General features: G+C 41.5%; 1 protein-coding gene and 1 long non-coding RNA gene across 2 annotated transcripts; one reads left to right on the plus strand and one right to left on the minus strand.

Annotated features, from left to right (window-relative positions):
- Window positions 1-509: 509 nt before the first annotated feature.
- On the minus strand, window positions 510-16,615 carry DNAJA2 (DnaJ heat shock protein family (Hsp40) member A2). Its single transcript, XM_090062756.1, has 9 exons — window positions 16,482-16,615; window positions 13,280-13,339; window positions 12,405-12,628; window positions 9,725-9,805; window positions 9,084-9,217; window positions 7,116-7,312; window positions 4,019-4,163; window positions 3,650-3,777; window positions 510-3,116 (listed from the first exon to the last, which is right to left on the minus strand). The coding sequence occupies exons 1-9, from the start codon at window positions 16,557-16,559 to the stop codon at window positions 2,928-2,930; spliced, it is 1,236 nt and encodes a 411-aa protein (XP_089918882.1). The 5' UTR covers window positions 16,560-16,615; the 3' UTR covers window positions 510-2,927.
- A 64-nt stretch (window positions 16,616-16,679) lies between these two features.
- On the plus strand, window positions 16,680-19,662 carry LOC149857211 (uncharacterized). Its single transcript, XR_016444172.1, has 2 exons — window positions 16,680-16,819; window positions 17,930-19,662. It is a non-coding gene; the product is annotated as an uncharacterized LOC149857211 (long non-coding RNA).
- Window positions 19,663-21,497: the final 1,835 nt, after the last annotated feature.

Here is a 21,497-nt window from a genome sequence, read left to right on the forward strand (position 1 = left end):
CTAAACAACTTAGAAAATTAATATTTATCTGCCCCTCAATGGCTTACCAAAACTCAGTAAGCAGCCCTCTGCCCAAAATAATTGCCCACCCCTGCCTCAGAAAGTGCCAGCCCCTAGTTTTTACTTCTTTTACTATGGCAAAGCAGCAGAATAACTGTTCTGCAAAACATTTTTAACACTACAGATTCCTGTTTGAGACCATGGGCTCACCTTGTGAATGACTTTTTCATACTTAAATGTTGATAGTGTATGGCACACTACAGCACCCTTGCAAGGCCCTGAAGAAAGCTGCTTGACAATCATTGCTGCTTCAAAGCTTGGTAGCTTTATAAGCTAGGTTTGTAACTTCATTATTGTGGTTCTCATATATTATGAGATATATACATTTAATAAAACAGAGCTGGGATTTTTCTTTTATTTGGTATTCAAGATCTGCTTTTATTCTTTTTCCCCTTTGAGTTTGAAAGCAGTTTTAAAAAAAAAAAAATCAATTAAATATTTTACCATCGTTATACACCACAAAATTCCTTGCTTTTATTTAAAAAAGTTTCCTATTTACCAAAAGTCTTAATTTTGAGACTATGAATTTATATGACCAGTAGTTAGAAGAGGCTGGAGGGAAGATAAGTTACCTACAGAAAACACTTCCCCATAGTGTTAAGAGTATCACATACTGTTCCCCTCTACAGAAGTGGAGATTGCAGATCATCTTTTCCAGACAAATAGCAGTAATGGGAAATGTTACCATCTTACATGCCCTTCTTTCTAGTGAGCCTGCATAACATTGCTAGAACAAAAGCACCAAGATCATCTACAGTACCAGAAGAGGGAAGATAGGAACTACAAGTCAGTGATTCCACTATAAATATAATCAAAGTATAAGGATTCTGTGCAGTTAACAGAGCCAAAACTGAATTGTAGAAATCCTTAGTTTTAACTTTGACAAGCTTAAAAAGAAGTACATATCCAAAGTAGCCCACAACCCTGTTTTTTCCTTTCACCTACTGGAAATCATTCTACAATAGTATGTATTAGGAAGCAAGTGTTTGAGAGAATTAAATTCAGAGCTGTTTACAAATCATGCTTTTCTCATCTTATGAAAATTGCTTAAGAATTAAAAAGTGACATAAACAACAATAAGGTCGTGTTAAACTTACGAGAGAGAACTTATTCTGATGTCTGAAGCTGTCCTTTTCTGAATTGCTTAGTTATGCTATCCACAAAAGGTATGAATTTCTCATTTTTTCAGAAGCCTCTTCAAAGTTTGGAACAGACTCAAGTGGGACTAACACTGGGGAAATAAATGTTCACCTTCATTTTGTTTCTTAATTCTATAAGTGGAAGTTGGAATGAGAAGTTACCTATGAGGGTAAAAATTTGCTTAAATCAAGCTATTGGTACTTGACATTGTTGGGAAGGGGAAAAAAGATATCAATAAGTCCTTTCAATTTAGTGAATAAATGAAAGTGGATGCAATAACTAGAAGGCACAGTAAAAAATGTGAAACAAAACATTTTTAGGCAATTATTGGAAAAAGCTTACAAAAAGAGTCATTCTACTTCAACTATACTTCCTGGACTCAGTATTGTTAGCAGAGGAATCTACACTTACAGGGGCAGGGGGAAAAAAGTGAAGGAATATTTTTCTGCAGATGATCAGGCTAAGTGACCATACAGAGTCTCTGCAGGCAGCCACTCATCTTTGATTCTGGAAGAATAATCAAAACCTTACTGCTAATCTGAGGACCATGGTGAAAAGAGCTCTTATGAGTTCCCATGCAGCAGGAGGAATGGAATAGATTGCAGAGGGCTATGCCTCAAGATATTCCTTAAGAAACAGCGCAGTCATTTTCAAAATATAGATTTGCTTTCACATGAAAACGTGTATTACTGCCCTATTGTTATTGTTGTAGGGCCTTCATATAAATAGCAAATCCTTTCTACAGCTCTGAATTCTTGGTTCCATTTTTGGAAAACCAAAATCTTGTTAATTTAGATTCAGGATACCAGTAAAAAGTGGAATTAACTACTAAAGCAGTTTACCTTGCCACTGCTTTACTTTGTTTCACTAAAGATAACAACTTGAAAACACTGCTCTTAACACAACAGGCAGCAATAATAATTCTTTGAGTCAGAAGGTCTTGTATAGTATCTGACACAGCCTCGGTCCATCTCAAGGACTCAGATTGGGGTTAAAAAAAACTTTTAAAAAAATAGAAAAGCAAAAAAATGATGGGCTTTTGTCTTTGCAGAGTGGAGGAGGGGTGGACTAACCAAAAAGACAACCTTCCAACCCATACATGCAACAAGGATAAGGAAATATTATACACCAACTGTTTTTATTTAGTTTCAGAACTGTTCACAAGATGGTAAAAAAAACCAAAAAAAAAAAAAACCCAAACAAACTTACAACCACTTCTAATTTAGTCTTCCATTGTTCCCAGTCAGCTCTAAACCCATTATGTGCAAAGCCCATTTACCATGCATCTAAATGATAGATACAGGCTATGAAATTCTTTATTCTACTTGTAGCAGCTTATGCAGGTGCAGCCAAATACCAAGCCTCAGGACAACTTGTACACAAACTTTACAATGGTGAATTTGAATTTAAAATAAGAAACTTAAAAATCTACACAAAACTGGTAAAAATCAAGCACAGATACAAGGACAAACTTAAAACCCATGTGAAAAGGAGTCTTGTCTTCCTTTCAAGTGCTTTATTCTGCTACCCAGTCAAAATGAAGATGTAAGTGTTGTGGTTAGTTTAAATTACACTCTGTAGATACTATAGACCAATTTAAAAGTTACACATACAGCAAGAGATGTCCATTGGTTCATCTGGATTACTTATACAATCTGTCTGGATTGCTGAAAGCAAGTCAGGCAAAATTTGAAAGAAAATCCTTGTGCAACTTTTTAGACAAACGTTTACTGGTGGGCACACTGTACCCCAGGTCCATGATGGCTGCTTTCTTCATCAGAACTATCATTGTATGCTTCACGTCTCTGGCCACCACCTGACCCACGAGTGGTATCAAATTCCTGAAGATCTACTTCTTCCGTGTCTCCAATTACATTAGGAAATTCTGGTCTAGCTGGCAGAAGATCTTCAAGTTCCTGCCAAAGAGGGGCATAGTTAATACTGCACCAGAAAACAAAGGTGTTATTCCTTTACACAAGTTACTCCATCTTGGACCTTCTCTATGTGAAGAAGCAACAGCAGTTTAAAGTCTTTAAGGTAATGAAATCATCTACTCTTTATTAACTGCACATGAAGGGATTGCAGGTAAAGCATACAGAAATATTCCAGTACTTGAAACTTTAAGAGTAGAAATGGAGCACCTTTATATTAGTGCAATTTTCATGGCCTAGGACATAACTGGCCAGAAGGCTGCATCATAAAAATCACTGTGCCACCTTATTACATCCATCATTATGGTAGATGCGAGAGGAGGCTTTTAATTTAAGATTACAAATTAATAGAGGCTTTTCAGTCACTTGTGCATTGTGAAGGATGTTAAAAAGAATGAACACAGCTGAGCTGCTCAAATTCAAGTTTAACTACTAGAGAGGAAGTTAAAACTAGTCCCTTATACACAAATCACAAGAGAAGTAAAACACAGCTACATTCAGACTTAAGGGCTACTTACTGAAAGCTTTTCTGGGCTTATCCAGTTATTTTCAGGAAATTGCACATCAAATTTTATGTAAAGATCTCCTTTTTCAAAAGGATTGCGATATTGTGGCATTCCTTCACCTCTAACTACCCGAACACACCCTAGAATTTGGAAAAAGGATATAAAAGGTAACAGTTAGTTTACATAGGAGACCTGTATTGTAACAGTTTTTCCTTTGCAGTCACTCTTCTGAATCTCTCTGACCTGGGCTTAAGTATCATGTTATTTCCCTCCCCCTTTCCCACTGGGAACCCAGCCAAGATGTGCGCAGCAGGGGCAGAGCAATGCGTCAGGCATTTTCCACCCCCCATGCCCAAGTTTTTATATCAAATCAAAGTTTACCTGGTTCAATTACTTTTCCAGGAGGATATTTTACCACAATCTGACGTCCATCAAGGTGCTTAAACGTGAACTGAAATCCACATAGCGCTTCAACAAGTCCTATCTTGTGGGTCATATGCAAGTCATTGCCATCTCTCTGGAACACCTATGAATGAAAACAACATTGCTTTTAATACCACTGCCACAGCTCCACTCTCTACCCCTCAATTTATTACTCCATATGCCTACTCCAAAACTCCACCAAAAATCAAAGAGCACTAATCAGTGCTACTTACAGGATTTTTTTTTTTTTTTTTATACAATGAAGTGCACAAATCAACACTAATATAATCGTGGTAATTAAATCCAAAGGGCTGAATGCTGCTTTCTTGCAAATGTTACTACTTAATGTCAGAATAAAACTCCAAAAATATTTTAGTCACATCTTTTCACACTTAGAAAAGAAAAACATATACCGACTTAAATGCATTCAAAATAAATTAAGCCCTTATAGTCAGCATTTTACTGACTGAATTCTGCCTGTTCCAAGATCTTCTACACAGAGACAAGAGCAAAAAGACAGGATTTGTAGGCCTTCAGGTTCTGGATCTTTAGATGATACTTTGCTTAGTCTCAAGTTTGCAGATGAAAGCCATCTATCCAAAGCACTTATGTTCACTATTTTTGTCCTTTTTCCAGTTTAAAACCAAGAAGTCAACATGAAACTGAAGGCTCAGACACACTTAATTCTAGCAGCAACTCCTAAGTACTTCTCCAATGGAGCAATGCAGATTTGGCATACAAAATTAACTACAGCACAAGATCCACAAGAAATAATTCCAAAACTAGACAAGTAGGAATTATCCTTCTCTTGTATATATTAAATTAACATTGCTCTCAGCCTTTAAGACATAGCAGTTGAAGAAATAGTCCACAACAGGTTATCTATTGAACAACCAGCTGCCTTAAATGATCCTTAAGTGCAAGTCAAACTATTTAAATGCGTCTCTTTCCACTCCTCACCACTTCCCACGAGGAGGATTTCAAACATACTAAAAAAATAGTACATATGCTGCAAGATAGTTATTCTTGCTTAGAAGAAACCAAGGGCTGAACTATAAGAATTATTAGTAGAACAGGCTGTAACAAAGCAACAGACAACTAGGTTTATATGGTATAGCACCAAACAACTCAAGGCACCAAGACTGAGAAATTCTCCACCCTGAAGTACAGCTGTCAACTACATATTGAGGCAGAAGTAGCACTAGTTATACTGCTTATTATTTTTAGCCTTTTCCCTTCACCTAGTTACATCCAAAAGGTTAGGGGTGCACCGATACAGATTTTTTGGGCTGATACCAATGGCCGATTTTTAATGAGCCATATTGGCCAATATGGATATGATTGCCAATATGCGGCCTGGCAGCTTGGAGAGCAGCATCTGGCTGCTAAGTCTGCTGTGGCGGAAGGAGTGGGGGCACATTGAGGCTACTGCAGTGAGGGAAGGAGTGAGGCTGGGGCAATGGCACAGGTACAGGCAGGCACTGCCCAGCTGGGGCAGGGGACAAAGCTGCAGCTTGTCCAAAGAGTGCAGCTTCCCCAGCTACGTGCACCCCAGGAAGGCATGGGGGGGGGCGGGTTGTGTGCCCCCCCCATATGTGTGCAGGGTAAGGGCAGGCTGCCATTGCAGGCTGAGGCTGGGACTGGTACTGGCTCTGGCTCTTCCCGGTAGGTGAGCTGGGACAGGCTGCACTCAGGGTGGGTGGCAGTGACACTGCTATGGGGTGGGATTTAATCTTCCTGCCCAGGATTTAATCTTCCCCTCCTTCCTATGCCAGTGGCATGGACCCCAGCTGGGGTCTGCCTGTCTGGATGCAAGTGGCAGAGGTGGCAGCTGGGGCTGGCAGACACCAGCTGCAGTCCCCCAGTGGGGCAGGGTCAATCTTTCCCATGCTTGCCAGCATCTGGTCATGCCCCTGCCCCTGGAGCAGCAGGGATGGAAGGGTGTGGGGGGGCGGGGGTGGGGAATTAAATCCCCCTCCCTCTCAGCATACAGACAGGGCTGGCCAGCACTGCCCTTCCCCCTCAAGAGGCAAGGGCATGGGGGGGCGGGGAAAGGGAGAAATACCTGACAGGTTGCTCTGCCCCAGCCATGCATACCCTGGCTGGGGTCCCAGTGGGAAAGGGGGGAAAATAACCTCCCTCCATGCACCCTTCACCTTAAAGGGCCATGTCAGGCTAGGGTCTGGCCATGCCCCTGCCACCCCCCAGCCTGGCAAGGGCTGCTTTACCCCTACCCTTCCAAGCACACCCTGGCTGGGGTCCCTGCAGGCCAGGGCAGGGGTTTAAATCCTTCCACAATCATACTCAGGCCTGCTGGGGCCTGACCATGCCTCCTCCCTCAGCTCAGCCTCTCCCCGCTGGGCCACTAAGGAAGGGAAGGAAGGACTTATTCTATCACACCCAGGCGTATGGCCTGAGCCATTGCAGGCACGTGCTTGCATTTCCAGAATCAAAAGTGAATGCTACCTACATCAACAGAAGCAGAAACCTAGGTAGGTACACAATAAGTCCCTTGCCCCGCCCTCAATCTAGACAAGCAGTGGCAAGGCTACTGTCAGGGCAGCCATGGGAGCTGCTTCCAAGCATGAATCAGCCTCACCGTGACTCTTCTGGGTTTGATGTATACACATGGGGATGTGACAGGACATTCCCAGAACACAGTGTAAATACACCACAAGGCAGGATTATGAAGAGATGTTTCCCAATCTTTCAACTAACATACTGTCAAATACTGGCTTTATACACAGTTGTATATGCTAATGCCAAGCTGAAGCAGATCCATACATATATTAAAGGCATTTCTGCAGTCTGTGTAAGGTAACCTTGCTACAGTTTAAAAAGTTATTTTCATGACCATACTAAAACAAAGAAGCTGCACATCAACAGCCTATGTATGTATTACAAACAAGACAGCTTTCCCCGTCTATTTAAAGTGCCCCTTTCTCCTCCCAGTTGTACAACATCTTCAGGCAACAAAATCAGTACCTCTGTTAGATATCTGAGGAGGTTTCAATTCCAGTCAAAAAACAAATTCCAGTACCAAATGACAAGTTACCTCATTCTCCTTTTCTTGGAGCAGGAGAACAATGTCTCCTGGTTCTACACCTGGGGCCTGATCTGCTTCTCCACTAAATGTAATTCTCTGTCCATGTTTCATGCCTTTATCTACATGAACTTCAAGTATCTTTACTTCTTTGATCACCTTCTTTCCTTCACATTTTTTACAACGATCTTTTTCATTAATCACTTCACCTAGAGAAAGAAGAATTATATTATTTTTTCCTTTCTTTTTTAAAATCTTCTTGAGAATATAGGCTTGTACATTAAAATAAATGGTACTAAAAGAACCAGTTTTAGAGACCCTTAAGAGTTTTGTTTTGTGTTACTGTTGTCCTCCTGTGGGATGTGACAGTATCTTATTAGGAGAAGGATGCAAGAAGCTCTAGGCATACAGGAAGGGGCAGGAAGATATCAGATCACATTACAACCTAGGCCCCTCCCACACATTACACCCAAGACATGATTAACCAGTTACTCATGTCTTAAGCTGTAATTTGGCTGCATGCTAAAGCAATTAATGGCATCACAAAACACAGAACAAGCCACAAAAGTTATTCCACAAAAAAAAAGTATAATAAATTTTGCAGCTTGTTCCTACCATGACCTTAACTGAACACATGGCTAGGTCTGACCCCACAGCTGAGACCTGGTCAGCTGACAGGGCTCCCAGTTAAAGGAGTTTGCTACTAACTGGTATAAGGGGAGTCAGGATTGGGATCCTGGGCTCCCCCTGCATCAGCAATACAGTGTGATAGAATCTGATGCTCAATCCTAATCATACCTCCTGTGATGCACCTGTGGCATGGCAAGAAGCAAAACTGTGTGGATCACGTATCAGGTCCCAACATGCCTTCACCTGCATACCTGGCAGGGGTTCTGGTGTGAAAGCACCACTGACATTCTTCAAAAAGACCAGATATTCAAAGTGTAGGTGGTCTTAATTCAAAGTATTTTGCACTTTGAAGATCAAAGAACTTTTGCTCTGCTTTTCATAGGAGACACTCTAGAAATGGGCTTTTGTTTTTTAATCCATTTGGTCTTGCTTTTCAGCTGAATTGCCTGCATTGTATTAGACCAGAATAACCAGAAAGTACTAGGCAAAATGGACTGTATGACCTAAGCATTCTGGTGTTCAGTATAGTATGTATTGCTACTTTTATTGAAGTACTACAAGCAGAAGCAAATGTTTTAAGTAATTAACAAGTCACAACTTAGAGCCATGTATCTATGAAACAAAATCTGATGCAACATTTGGATACAACTGTACCTAAATTTTTTACATTAAAATCAAGACTGTAATGATAATGGGAGAAATAAGAAAATATTTTTTCTTGTTTGCCAAGAAGTTTGCCTAGTCATGTTAAAAAATAAGCATGCACCCTGCCAAAACCCCCCCCACAAAAAACCTGTCATTACTCAATATTCAGGTAGGTCAAAAAACATAGTAAAAGGCACAAAAGCAGAGAGTCCTAAGCTTACTCCCCAAACACGACCAGCACAAATAATTGTTTTCCCCTCTTTCAGGAAGCTTCGGAACTGTTTCAGCTGTAACTATTTTAAAATATTTCTTTTCCGAACAAGAATGATTGATAATTCAGCTTGCAAAGATACAGTAAAGCTGCTATCATAGCTGCATGGCTAATTGCTTTTACAATGCTCATCAAGGAGTGATAGCACCAAAACAGCAGAACTGTGCATGCATCTGCACATTTTTTCAAGCAGTAGCACCTGTTATTCAAGGCCAAAGCTTTCCCTAAGCACACCAGATTTGCCAAGTTATGCTGATGTGTGGCTACACACACACAAAAAAAAAGTCCTTTAGAAAGCAGAGCACAATCAAATTCATTACTCACAAATGAAATCTAACCTAGCATCTCTCCAAATAAGATGCAATTTAACACATGCCAAAATCTAGATTCTAATCAGTTTAAACATTTAAGAGAACACAGAACAATTGGCCTACCTTCTCCATTGCAATCAGAGCACACAGATTGCATCTGCTGAACCATTCCAGGAGCCAGTTGTCTGATCATGATACGTACACCTCTACCCCGACAAGCACTACATTTCTGAACAGCTCCAGACTTTCCACCCTGGCTAAATTAGAAGGTACCAATTAGAATTATTTCAAAAACACATAGCAAATACATGCAACCCCCACTTAGTGCTCTTAATTGGTTCCTGAAAAAACGAACATTAAGCAAAATGAGTGTTAAGTGAAGCCAAGAGCATCTGATGACCCAAGATGGCGACCACAATGGTTTTTAATGACCCAAGATGGCGACCATGAGAGTTAAGAAAACTTGCTGAGCACTAAGTGAAAGCAGGTATCAATTTCAAATGAGCGTTATAGTGAAACAGCGCTAAGTGGGGGTTGTCTGTAGGTATTATACAAAATCTGATTTTAGTGGTGTCACCAGAAACCAATTTTTTTGGTTAAAACACAACTTACAGTAGAGGCATATTTTATGCCAACTTATTAAATGTAATGCTGCTTAAAATAAGAAGCAAGCAACAAAAAATTCTAAAACTTAAAAAATATAGTTTTTTATTTACATAGATATGAAAAAAGTCAAACAAGAACAAACATTAAAGACAACTTACCCATTACATGCACTACAAAGGACATTCTTGCTAAGTTGTAGTTTAGTTGTCTTTCCATTATATAGATCTTCTAAAGATACTCTAAAACATAAAACATGTTTTCCAGTGTTAGCAATGAATGATGATTATGGGCATGTCATTTTTAACAGGGTAAGACAAAGAAACAAACACCTTAGATAACACCCATCTGTATATGTAGGCACAGAATAGATAGTCTTTAGAGAAGTACAAGGTGACAGGGTAACAGCAAAAGCTATTAAAAAGCCACTATTAGAACGTAACGATGCTGAGGGGTTTTTAAAATGGATGTCAGACGCATCTAGAAGTCAGTTTTGAGTCTGGCAAAAACCTCAATAGAAACTATACTCCTCAAGATGTACCCATGAGAAGGACGTTTTATTTAGGCAGCAGAAGTTAGAACTAAGGCTAGCTGTTAGTGACCAACAGAAATCAGATCAGTAATATCTTCTGAAGAGAGAAAAATTAAGTGTCAGGTGGCCCCAACACAAGAAATACTGGTTTCAAGGCATTCCTATGCTTTTCTCGAGAGTCCACGCTGCCTACTGATTTAGAACACTTTGGGCATGCCTACATGTCGCCCTATGGCAACTTCGTTACTGCACCATGCTTTCAAAATGAAATATGGAAGACAGCGCAGTAACCGCCCATATTGAGCCATGCATGCAGTTAATTTTCACTGCTCCTTTGCTGTAACAGCCCACTAAAATGGGAGCATTTGCCACTACAGCAAAGTAGCTGCCAGTCACATAGACTCATGTGATCGCTATGTCGCCATAGCAAGCTGTAAGGTGATGCAGTGCATTGCTATGGTGGAACAGAGCTGCAACTAAGCGTATGGGTTAAAAAAAACAGTTGTATAAGAGGTGAGAATGCCCAAGACAGCTGCTGCTGCTTTTTAAAAAAAAAAAAAAAAAAAGCTGTGCCCTGCCCCCCTCCCGCTTTCTACTCTAGCAGTCAATGTTTTTTCCAGTATTTGGATTAAGTCATCTCTAGGTTACCTCAAAAATTAACAACTTTGTTATTTGTACACTGAAGCTACCAAAAAGTAGTCTAACAGCTGTAGTCTAGAATTTTCTGAAAACTTTTTGGGGAAATTAAGTCAGTTAACAGTAAATTCAACTCAATGCATCTTACTTTGCACTAGAAAACATTGCTTAGTGCCAATGTTCAGGAATAACTAAGCAAATATGTTCTCATTAACACTTTACTGAACACAAACCCCTCCAAAATTAGAAGTGTCCTGAAAGGGTAGTGTATGTGGGTTAACATTTCAAATTTACAGGTTGGTCTTTGATGTCCAGGGCTTAAATTTCAAAATGTTATTAGGTCTTGTGTACTGATTGACCTAAATAACAGAAATTCATTTGATTATAAACAAGCCTGAACTTGTTCAATGGGAGGCAACAACCTTCAACCCTAATAGTAACCTAGCAGCATGTAATCATTGCCTAACCTGAATGTTTTATATGAACCCAGACATTTTGTCTAAGAAGAATAACCCTCTTACATGTGAAAATTACCCTTTTCCCCTGTCCCCCCCATCGATGTATGCACTGATCTGTATTTGGATGTGCAGTACAAATTTCTAGACAAGGCAGGTAAACAACCAACAGCAAAAATGCATCCCAGACTTTGCTAAGTTCTCCCGCACTCTTGGCAAGAAGAAGTGGCTCAGCCTGAAGAGTAGCTAAGGGGAGGTCAGAGAAAGCTACTGCTCAGGCTGCAGAAGTCAGCTGTTTACACAAAATGGTGATAAAAGGTTGCTGAAACTAATGTGCAATTTGTATCTTCTACCCTGTGTAATTAGTAATCTTTTCACATAGGTCCAAAACAAAAGGCATAAATGCCTAATGAAAGTGCTCCATGCATGCCTCTGCTTTTCAAAAAAGATTCAACTAGTAGAAAATACTAAACTAAATTTCATACATTTTGAGGGTCTGAACATCCAAGTAATGTAAATAACTAAAGAAAAATAAATTAACAGTGAACATGAGACTAGAACTCTGATGAAAAAGTAGGTCAAGTTCACTGCCTTCTGGGCAATGTATGACTAGCATGTCACAATATTAAAATGCTCAGAAGCTGCAGAATCACCAATCTAAGGATTAACCAAGAAAATAAAAATCTATATGTTCCTGACAGAAGTTGAGGCAAAGTGGAAGGGGAGCAGGGGAGGGGAAGCAATTTTTCACATTTCTCTTCATAGACAATTTCTAGGTTCAAATATGCTATTACTACTGTTACCAATAGGGTTACCCTCCCACTGACCAAATTCAGTCATGTTTAGAATCAAATCACTTTCTACTAAAATCAATAATTCACAAGATTTACACTTTATTATTATTTTTAAATGAAATTTAAATACCAGAAAAATCAAATATTAATCTTTAAACTTGAAATGTCAGCCATATACACTGCCCTTTCAGGAAATTACTGAAGACAACTCCCTTCAAAACAATTCAAGCAAATCTGTTTCTGTGAACATTTACCAAGATCTAGAAGGGAATATTCAAAGCCAGAAGTGAGTCTATGTATTTATTACACTCACACAATAAACAGCAATGCTTTTTATGAAAGCCAAGTGTCTCCAATTATCAAAGCAGCTCCTCCTTCAGCCTTTTAGAGACTGAAGCAAGCATCACAGTAGCAGGATACTCACTTAAGCGGATGCATCATATCTTCTCCTCTTCTTCTGCCATTGCGACTTCTACTCTGACCACCCATGAAATTGAACAATCCACCACCAAAAATGTGGGAGAAAATATCGTCCATTCCACCACTTCCGCCACTACCTTCTCGAAGGCCCTGTTCTCCATATCGGTCATATAACTCGCGTTTCTCTGGATTTGATAAAACTTCATAGGCAAAGCTTATTTCTTTGAACTAAAAAAGGAACAGTGAGAATGTGCCATGTTACTTTTATATTCATAGATAGATCTTTTCCCAAAACCTTTACCAAGCCAGTGCTAGTACACAATTCAGAGTTTTAGGCTCTGAGCAAGGGCGTGGACACATATCCCAAAACGTTTGGTCACCATGCCATTTCAGAGCTTGTATTCTGAGTTCTAAAACACGTAGACTTACTATGTATTTGCTTACAACATCACACTTAAATTTATTTCAATACATCTATCAAAGCTAAAATTATTTTACTTTGATTACACTGGCTGAATTGTCCACAAAATCCCCACACTTAACATCTTCAATGAAATGATATAATCCTGGAAAGGCAACCATTTTGCAGATTTTACCACCACCCTTCAAATCTCTCCCACCTTCAAGTATTGCAAGCTGATGTCACCTCAACAAGCAGTGAGCAGAGGCCGTTTTCATACTGTACAGTAACTCTGCTTCACTATTATCTTGTCTTACCTCCTTTGTCTCCATTTTGTCACAACTAAAACAGGTATCTCTATGGAACAGACTTTAAAAAAATTCTATAAAGCTTCTAAAGTAGCAGGCCTCAGAAACCCTTGTACTTCCATTACATCTAGAAGTGTCAAGAAAACTTAGTTTTAAACATCATCATCTTACTTTGTCCCCCGCATTTGGATTCTTGTCAGGATGATATTCCTTGGCCAGTTTTCTGTAGGCCTAATTGGGGTGGAAAAATGACACAAGTTATTAGTGTGCCCATTTCTCATTTCAAACTTATTTAGGTCAACAAATCTCTACTCTTCAAAGATGGATTTAAATATTGCTTCCTGGAAGTAGGTAAACACTTCCCACAGGAACTGACAGTGGTTCTCAAACTTTTTTGTACTGGAACCCATTTGTAAACATCAATGGCCAGTCCTGACCCAGTGCCCCTCACTCCTGACCCACTGCTCCCCTGCCCTCTAGCAAATGGGGCAGGAATGGGTATGTGTGGGACATGGTAGATGTTTGGGCCCCTCCTCACAGGCTGGAACCTTGCCAGCTTGCAAGGGAAAAGCCATGCCTCCCATGTTTTTCTCCATTTTTAAAAGTTTGTTCACAACCCTTTCAAATATTCTTGTGACCCACTTTGAGAAATGCTGGATTAAAACAAACAGAAGTTTAGCTTGTTTATACAACCAAAGTTATATATGAGAATTTGATGCTTCATTTTACTGTATGCAGGATTAACTACGGTTTAAAATTGGCTCCCAGATCAAGTACGCTATGCATTACTGGGGGTCTACCCAATTCATGGTTTTTGTGGAATCCACTGTTCAAGATCAGCAGGAAATTCTGCATTGGCCACAATTTCTCATTAAATCAACCTAAAATGCCCCACTATTGTTTATATATACACTGTTTTAGAATGTCCCAATGCCTTTCCCAATACAAAGAAAAAGACAACGCAACAATCACTGCAGCCATAAATTAGTGACAGAGTTACTGTCTGCTACTGACATACACTAAGTAAAGACACCAATCAGTGAAGTGAATATGCCTCTGTCAATCTGCTGTGAGAGGTGGGGCTGCTAGGAAATGCCCACGAAAATGGCCTTTGTGCTACAACCAAGCCATGAAAACTGCTTTGTCTCACCGCGAATTAAGTAGACTCCTATGCATTAGAATTTAAATCACCATCCTTGTTGATTCTAGTTTGTGTATTACACTGAAATTAAACTCAGTCAACAATATTCAGTACTGACATGCAACTGTGTAATTGTTTCTGAATATGAACAGCTCATAAGCATCATTAGTTAGAGGTTACAGATTCACATTTTTATCACTTATTAAATGCTGCAAGTTATGTCCCAATTTGTCACTGCCTTCAGGAGTCCATCAATGTTTACAAAATGGCTGCTTCAGTTTCCCAATCAACACCATCTTCTGTTTTTCCTTGCCTCCCTCACCACATAACACCCACAGAAGATTTAGCCTCACTCTGAATTAAGCATACATTAAATGTACAGAAGTATGTGGGCCTTCCCATCTTGATCAATTCCTATGTTTGGAAACAGTAGTAGCAGGAGGAAATCATGTCAAAAATATGAAATTTTCAAATGGCTTCTTTCCTTTTGAACCAAATTCTGAGTGGTATTATTTTCTCTACACTATTTAGTCCTCACTTCGCATGCCCTACTACTACCATTTTAGGGGAGCAAGGTAAAGTTTTGTTAAGAAAGTTTTCAATCAATTATTACAGTTACTTGAAAAAGCCCTTCACCATAAACTACAAGTTAAATGCTTGGAGGGTACAGACAAGGCTCAGAAATTCCAGCATCCTTGACTTTTTCAGCATATTTTAAACTCTTCCCCCCCGCCGCCAAAAAAAAGGCAAGAAAAAGCAAGGCATTTCAAGGGGGTTTACATACTGTTGAATATATAATCAACTTGAACGGTACTTCCCATCATCTAAGAGCTGTTATGATCAAATGTGCGCTATATATTATGGGGTCAACTGATTTTCCATTTTACAGGACTGCATTTAAGTCTCTAGAGTTTAGAGCATTTAGATGAAACTTTCTCTAGACTACTACCTCTCAATTGTATTAATTTCTATTTAAGAAAGAAAAACCATAGCTCCTTAGAGCTTCCATCTTCCTCCATTTTATGTAGAGTCACCCTATTACTCTACAGTTTTATAGTTCCATTTTTATTGGTTTGCTATACTACTGGGGATTTGTGTGTGCAAACAGGGAAAAATAAAGCGCGGATAAAATTAAAGAGAAGTATAACGTAACAAACAAGACAGAGAGCTGGATTTATAGAACAAGCATTTCAGAATCCTCTGCAGAAACCAGCAATGGCAGAATCCTGGAGCCTTGGGGATGTTACATAGCGAAGTTAACAGATATACTAGCAACCCTCCTCCCCGCCCCAGAATGGACACACTTACTGTGGTGTTAAGCACAAGAGTCTCCCCCCCCCAACTTCATTTAAATAAACAGAGTTACTTAAGTGCCATTTCTCACTTCTAGGACCAATGCCTGCATTAGTATTTTATTAGGAGATAAGAGTGAATAAGCTGGATCAGCGCAATTGTCAGAGTTTGCGTCGTCCCATCAGCATCACGATAAATCCGCAGCGAGTCCATTTTCTTTCACTTGTCTCTGTGCTGCTGTACAAAGCTGGCACCAGAACAGCACATGAAGGAACAACTGCATTTAAAAACAAACTTGCAGGCATGTTTCTAAGCACCACACGCAGCCCCAAGTCTAAGTGACCCCTAAGCAAACGGGTGCAGGGAGCTAGCAACTTCACCCCGAGTTGGGTGAAAGCTAAGCCAGGCTTGGAGCCAGCCCCAGTCACTGGTCAAAGAAGAGCTGCACCTTCACGGCGGGGAGGGGCCTCCGGCCGCCCTTTCCCTGCCTGTCGCTCCCGGTTATGACCGACTTCCGCTGACCTCCTAACCCCCACCCCACCCCACCCATGGCGAGATCCAAAGTCCTGAATCCGTACGTTGCTCGCGCAGGCAGCGACCACGACCTGAGCCAGCCTCGGCGCCGCGGGTGCTGGAGGGGGCCGCCGGGCTCCCCGTGGTCTCTTTGTTCCCCGCCCCCCCACAGCCGCACGAGGCGGGGGCGGCGCCGGGACAGGCCCCAGCACCGGCCGGGCCTGGCGCCGCCACCCAAGCGCGCAGTTACAGCGCCCGGCCCCGCACCGAGGGACAGGCCCGAAACCACCGCGTCGCGCCGCCCCTCCCCCCGCGGCCGGGCCCAACCGGCGCGGCCTTCCCGGCCTGCCCCGCGCGCCCGCGGCCTCGCCGCCCGCCTGGGCCAAGTGGGCCGCGGCGCCCTCCCCCGCCTGGCCCCCGCGCTACCTTCTTGAGCTCGTTGTCGGAGGCGCCGGGCGGGACGCCCAGGATGTCGTAGAGCTTCGTGTCGGCCACATTCGCCATCGCGGGCACGAGCCGGGGCAGGCCGAGGGGCGGCGAGGGCAGCACCGGGATCAGACGCAAGCCGCCGCAACGTCACCCGCCGACGCACCGCGTCACCGCGCCGCGACGCCGGAGCCGCGCCCCCCGCCCTCCAGGCCCCGCCCCCTCCCGAGGCCCTGATCTGAGGGGGCGTTGCGGCGGGTGGCTGTGGGGGAGGGGTTGCGTAGCGCGGCGTCCCGCGTGGGCCCGTCTTTTCGCCTCAAAGGGGCTTTCCAGCGCCTGTGAGTGGGGGCTTTTCTGATTCTTCTTTGCAGTTTTATTTCGTTTCATGTTTAGGTGTCTACCCCCTGCAGTTCCCCCTTTTGCAGGACAAGGCCTGGCCATTTCATAGCTTTTCTGTTTCCCTTTGGGGTTTTCTCAAGGGTGCTATGGGCCTGGTTCGTTTTGATATGTCAGGTATCCAGGTTGTAGCAGTATGGGTGTACAGGCAAAAGTGATCAGGACTCGTGGTACAGGTGATCCTTTTTATTAGACCAACTAGTTTTTGTAAAAATCCAGTTGGTCTAGTAAAAGGTATCACCTCTACCACAGTTATGATTTGGTTCCTTTTAAGATGGTCTCAGGTTTCTGTCTGGCCCTGGCTGCTGACAAAACGCTGAATCATGGAGCAGAATTTCTGGAAAAGTTTCCCCCTGGCTAAAGACATACATCCCATGCGGTGTCAGGCCTTTCTTTATCTTTAGTGCTCTGTGGTTGTTTCTCTCCTTTGTGCCGATTGCATATTTTAAAAGGGAAGGATCCAGCTTGGGTTTCAGCAAGCGAAGAGCAAGCTAGTTTCTGTGATGTGAGAATAACCTGGCAACAAGGCCTGGCTTTACTCCAGGGAGGTTTTTTTTGGCTGGCTTGCTTGCCCCTGATGCCTGTGAAGCACTGGGATGGGGTCTTCATCGTGACATTTGAAACCAGACTTATGTTTCTTCAGAGTAAAAGAGAGCTTGAATTTGTTTCAGCGCCTTGTGCAAGCACGATGCATGATGCCAGGATTGCACTGGCCTACCTGAGTAAAGAGCAATTAATCTCACATGAAGGCCTGGCCCCATTAAGAGCAATCTTAAAAGGAAAAAAAACAAACTGGTTGTGCAAGGCTGGTTTCTCTAAATCTTCCAACCCCAGGCTCCTCTCGTCAGGGGGGTTCTTAGTTGTCTCTTGCTAGTAGTTTGGCAGCACCACCAGGCTGTTTCTTTTAACCTGCCGTGTTCTAACACGCTCTGGAAAAAGGAAGTAGAGGCAGTCCTCAACTTACGGCGTTTTGAATTACAACATTTTGCACTTACAATGTTTATAAATTGACACCCTGTTGACACCTTTATGACATCATTTTTCAACTTTAGAGTGCTTGATCCGATGTGACTCCATGCCAGCGAACAAGTTAACTGCGTCGCTCATCTCCCTGGAGAACATCTGTCCAAAGTTCCTTGGACACTTTCTTTAAGAAAGCAGACAAGACTTCTAAGAAGACTCCAGCCAAGAACCCTTCAAAAAGTCCAACCAAGAGCCTTTCAAAAAGTCCGTCAAAGTCATCTCACAGAAGTCCTTCCAAATCAATATGTTGGCTATTTACAATATAAATACATTATTGTAGCTACGTTATTCATCTATAATTGGTTGAGTAAAAAATTCTGGGGTATTTTTTAGTGAAAATAGGGTATCAGGCCTTGTTTCAGGAACCAATCTCCCATTTATAACATTGTTTCTTATGAGAAAACTGGTTCTGAATTACATTTCGACTTAAGACAGGGTTTTCAGGAATCAATTGTGTCGTAAGTCCGAGCACTGTCTGTAGCTTGCTTGCTGGGTCCAGTATAGAGTGGATTCTCCCAGCACCTTTGTCCCAAGCATGAATGTCTCCAGGTCTTGCAGAGAAGGGTGAAGAATTACCCAGCAGCATAAATGCCCTTGTCTGAGCTACCTGGGGGAAGGGTTCAGAATCTTTTAGGCTCCCACCAACATCAGGCCTGAGTTTGAAATACTGTCAGTGATGCTTTGCTAGTGAGGAAGTGTAGAGAGACCAAGATCTCAGAAGACTCAGCAGCAGTCTACCTGCATTTGGCCTGGAAAAGAAGATTATGAAGAGGTACTGGGGACTGATTCATTGTTCTAAAGTAGGGGATTTGGTTGACCTTGGGAGTGTTCATTTGAATTGGTTCAGGGATATAGGTTGTAGCCGTGTTGGTCTAAGGACATAGGCAGACAAGGCTCATCCAATATCTTTTATTAGACCAACTCAAATAGTTGGAAACCGTCTTCTTAGCAAGCTTTTCAGCACAAACACCCTTCATCGGGCTGAGGAAGCATCTGCAGAATTGAATTGGTATGATTTGGAGGTTCTTCCATGAAGGAGTGTCTTGCCCCTTTCTACTGCTTAGCTGGGGAGTGGGACTTTTTCCTGGGCCTTGGGTAGTGCAGTTGGCTGGTGGTTCCCCTACCTTCCTGGGTTGGTGGCAGGCTTATGTCATGTAGGCTATGTGTTCTGTTACTTCTGCAAAATGTTAGTGTCACAAGCATAATGAGAGCCAGGTTCACCACCTAGGGTGCACTTGGAGTGTGTTTTAGTTGTTCTTCAATTAAGACAGCAGCTTTAAAACACTTGATTTCAGAGAGAAAGAGGCAGCTCTTTGGGGGTAGGGTGAGACCAAAACAGAAAATACCCAAACCCTTTGTGTGCATATGGGTGTGACCCAGCCCATTAACCCATAATATGTTTGGAGCTTCTCTTCCTTCCTTCCTTTCTCAAGAGGCCCTTTTTACCTCAGTGCAAGCATTCTGTGCTGTATATAACCAAATACCAAGTGGCCACATTATTCTTAGGCAAATGCATTCTTTTCCCCACTCCTTAGTCCATGTAACTGAGAGAGAGAGAGAGGTTTTGAAATGGAGTTAGAGAACCAGCAGTTTGCAGGAATAGAAGTGCTTCACCAAATGAGTAAAATAAGCAAAAGTGAGATACTAAGGAATGGTAAGGAATAATTTATTTCTGCTGGGTATTGTTTCCAGCATTTGTCTATGAGTTATTTGGGCAAAATGTAAACCATGTGATAAATTAAAACAAAACATTTACACCTTGCATGTGCAATTGTGTGTATTCTGGTCTGTGGCTCTCCCCATTCATTCTGTCACTCCCTAGGTCCCCAACCAGTCTTTCCATCCTTCCTCCAAAAAATTGATGTATTATGAATAACATATTAAAGTAAAACAATAGCATAATCAACTTTATCATATAATTGAGGAGTATTGCTACAATTGTTTTTAAAATACAGGCAAGTTTAGATGGTCTTTAGCATTACCAAACTGGGTAGCAGGCTTCAGACTTAAAATAAATGGTATAATCTTCAACTTGTTTCAGGCTGTCTGCAGATGCAAGCTGGCATCAGTTACACTCGGTTCATATTTTCTTTTTATCCATGAGGCTTAGAGAATTTTTACAAGTGAAAGTAGAGATTCTGGTCTCACTCTGTGACTCAGGCTGTGGCAAGTTGCTTGTCCTCACAAGGCGTTATGCTTATCTGTTGATCCAGCCTTGGCTTGTGCCCAAACAATCCTCTTTCCAGATTTTATATTAATCTTACTGCAAGCCAGGACAGAACTTTGTGAGTTTAGAGAGCGCTATGTGAATAATTAAGCTTAGATGATGTGATCATCAATATGAATCATGCTCAGAAAATATATCTCATTACTTAGTCTCGGCAGTTTAATTGAAGGAACTTGCTGTAATCATGGACCGTGACAGACAGCAAGAGTCATTCAGCTTCTTAGACAATCTTTGAGGGGTAGCAGGATGAGCATGCGAAAAAGGTGATAGGCAATTCCTAGGTATATCTAAAGTTTCATAGATCCTGCTTTTTTAGATATTTATATGGGTGCTTGCTTTTAAGTATGGGATACAGGTAGGATTTCAGTAACAGTGACTGAATCCTGCATTCTTTACAAACTTAAACCATTTGACTTGAGTCATGAGTGACTGGTGCCTCCTGAATCTGATGGGGGTAGGGGGGCATCCGCAGAAGCCGCCCCCTGTTGGGGGGGCATCAGCCCTACTGACAGTATCAGTGTTGGCCGTTGGAGGGGGCACCACCCCGTAAGGGGGGGCATGTGCACCCCATACCAGTCGCCTATCACTTGAGTGAATTTTGGCTGAGAGGAATTAAAGCTTCATACCTTTTTTTCTATCTTGCAAAATAGAGAAGAAAGTGCCAAGTTGCATACTAAATCCATGACGACTTAAAATGGTTTTATAAACTTCTTTGACACTTTGCCTAAGAATAAGATTTATTTATTTTTCAAGTTGAAGCATTCTGCTGCAATGCTGGAAATCCAAACACAATGGTTCATCAATGTTGTTTTACTGTTCAAGACAATACAAACACGCCAAGTCAACTGTATCAGTTGTCAAAGGAAAACTATTTTAAACATTCTGTAATAGTCACATGAAAACGTGAGTCAAGTTGAACTGATGTCTACATGATCTTACCAGTTCACAATGATACTAATAACCAGGAATCCTGGTCTCCTCTGATTTAAAAAAAATCCCCAATTTTTGGTTTAAATATACATACACGCACACACACACACACATTTTTATATATATGTACATATACATACATACATATGTATGTATGTATGTGGTGTTTCATTTAAATCATGGAAAAATGTGGATTTGGGGTTACTTTTTTTAAAACCAAAAATGGGATTTTTTTTAAATCAGAGAAAACCAGGATTCCTGCTAATAACACACAGATTGTGGCCTTTCAAGTGATCACTTGTGACTCCTTACTGAACATGTTTAAATTGGTTGTATGTGTGCATTGGATATACTTTTCCTGGAGCCAGAAATAGTGTAACTACCCTAATGCAACACATGCAGCCAAATGATGTGGGGGGGAGGGGTGTCTAAAAACAGCA

The sequence above is a fragment of the Crocodylus siamensis genome, chromosome 9, assembly GCF_052110815.1.
Source record: "Crocodylus siamensis isolate JL-2025a chromosome 9, ASM5211081v1, whole genome shotgun sequence".
NCBI lineage: Eukaryota > Metazoa > Chordata > Crocodylia > Crocodylidae > Crocodylus > Crocodylus siamensis.

Coding starts and splice junctions, on each gene's coding strand:
- DNAJA2 (XM_090062756.1), bottom strand. CDS start 16,559: ATGGCGAATGTGGCCGACACGAAGCTCTACGACATCCTGGGCGTCCCG. Junction 9,218..9,724: donor CTTTGTAGTGCATGTAATGG/GTAAGTTGTCTT, acceptor CTTCTAATTTAG/CCAGGGTGGAAAGTCTGGAG. Junction 4,164..7,115: donor TCCAAGAAAAGGAGAATGAG/GTAACTTGTCAT, acceptor TTTCATTCATAG/GTGTTCCAGAGAGATGGCAA.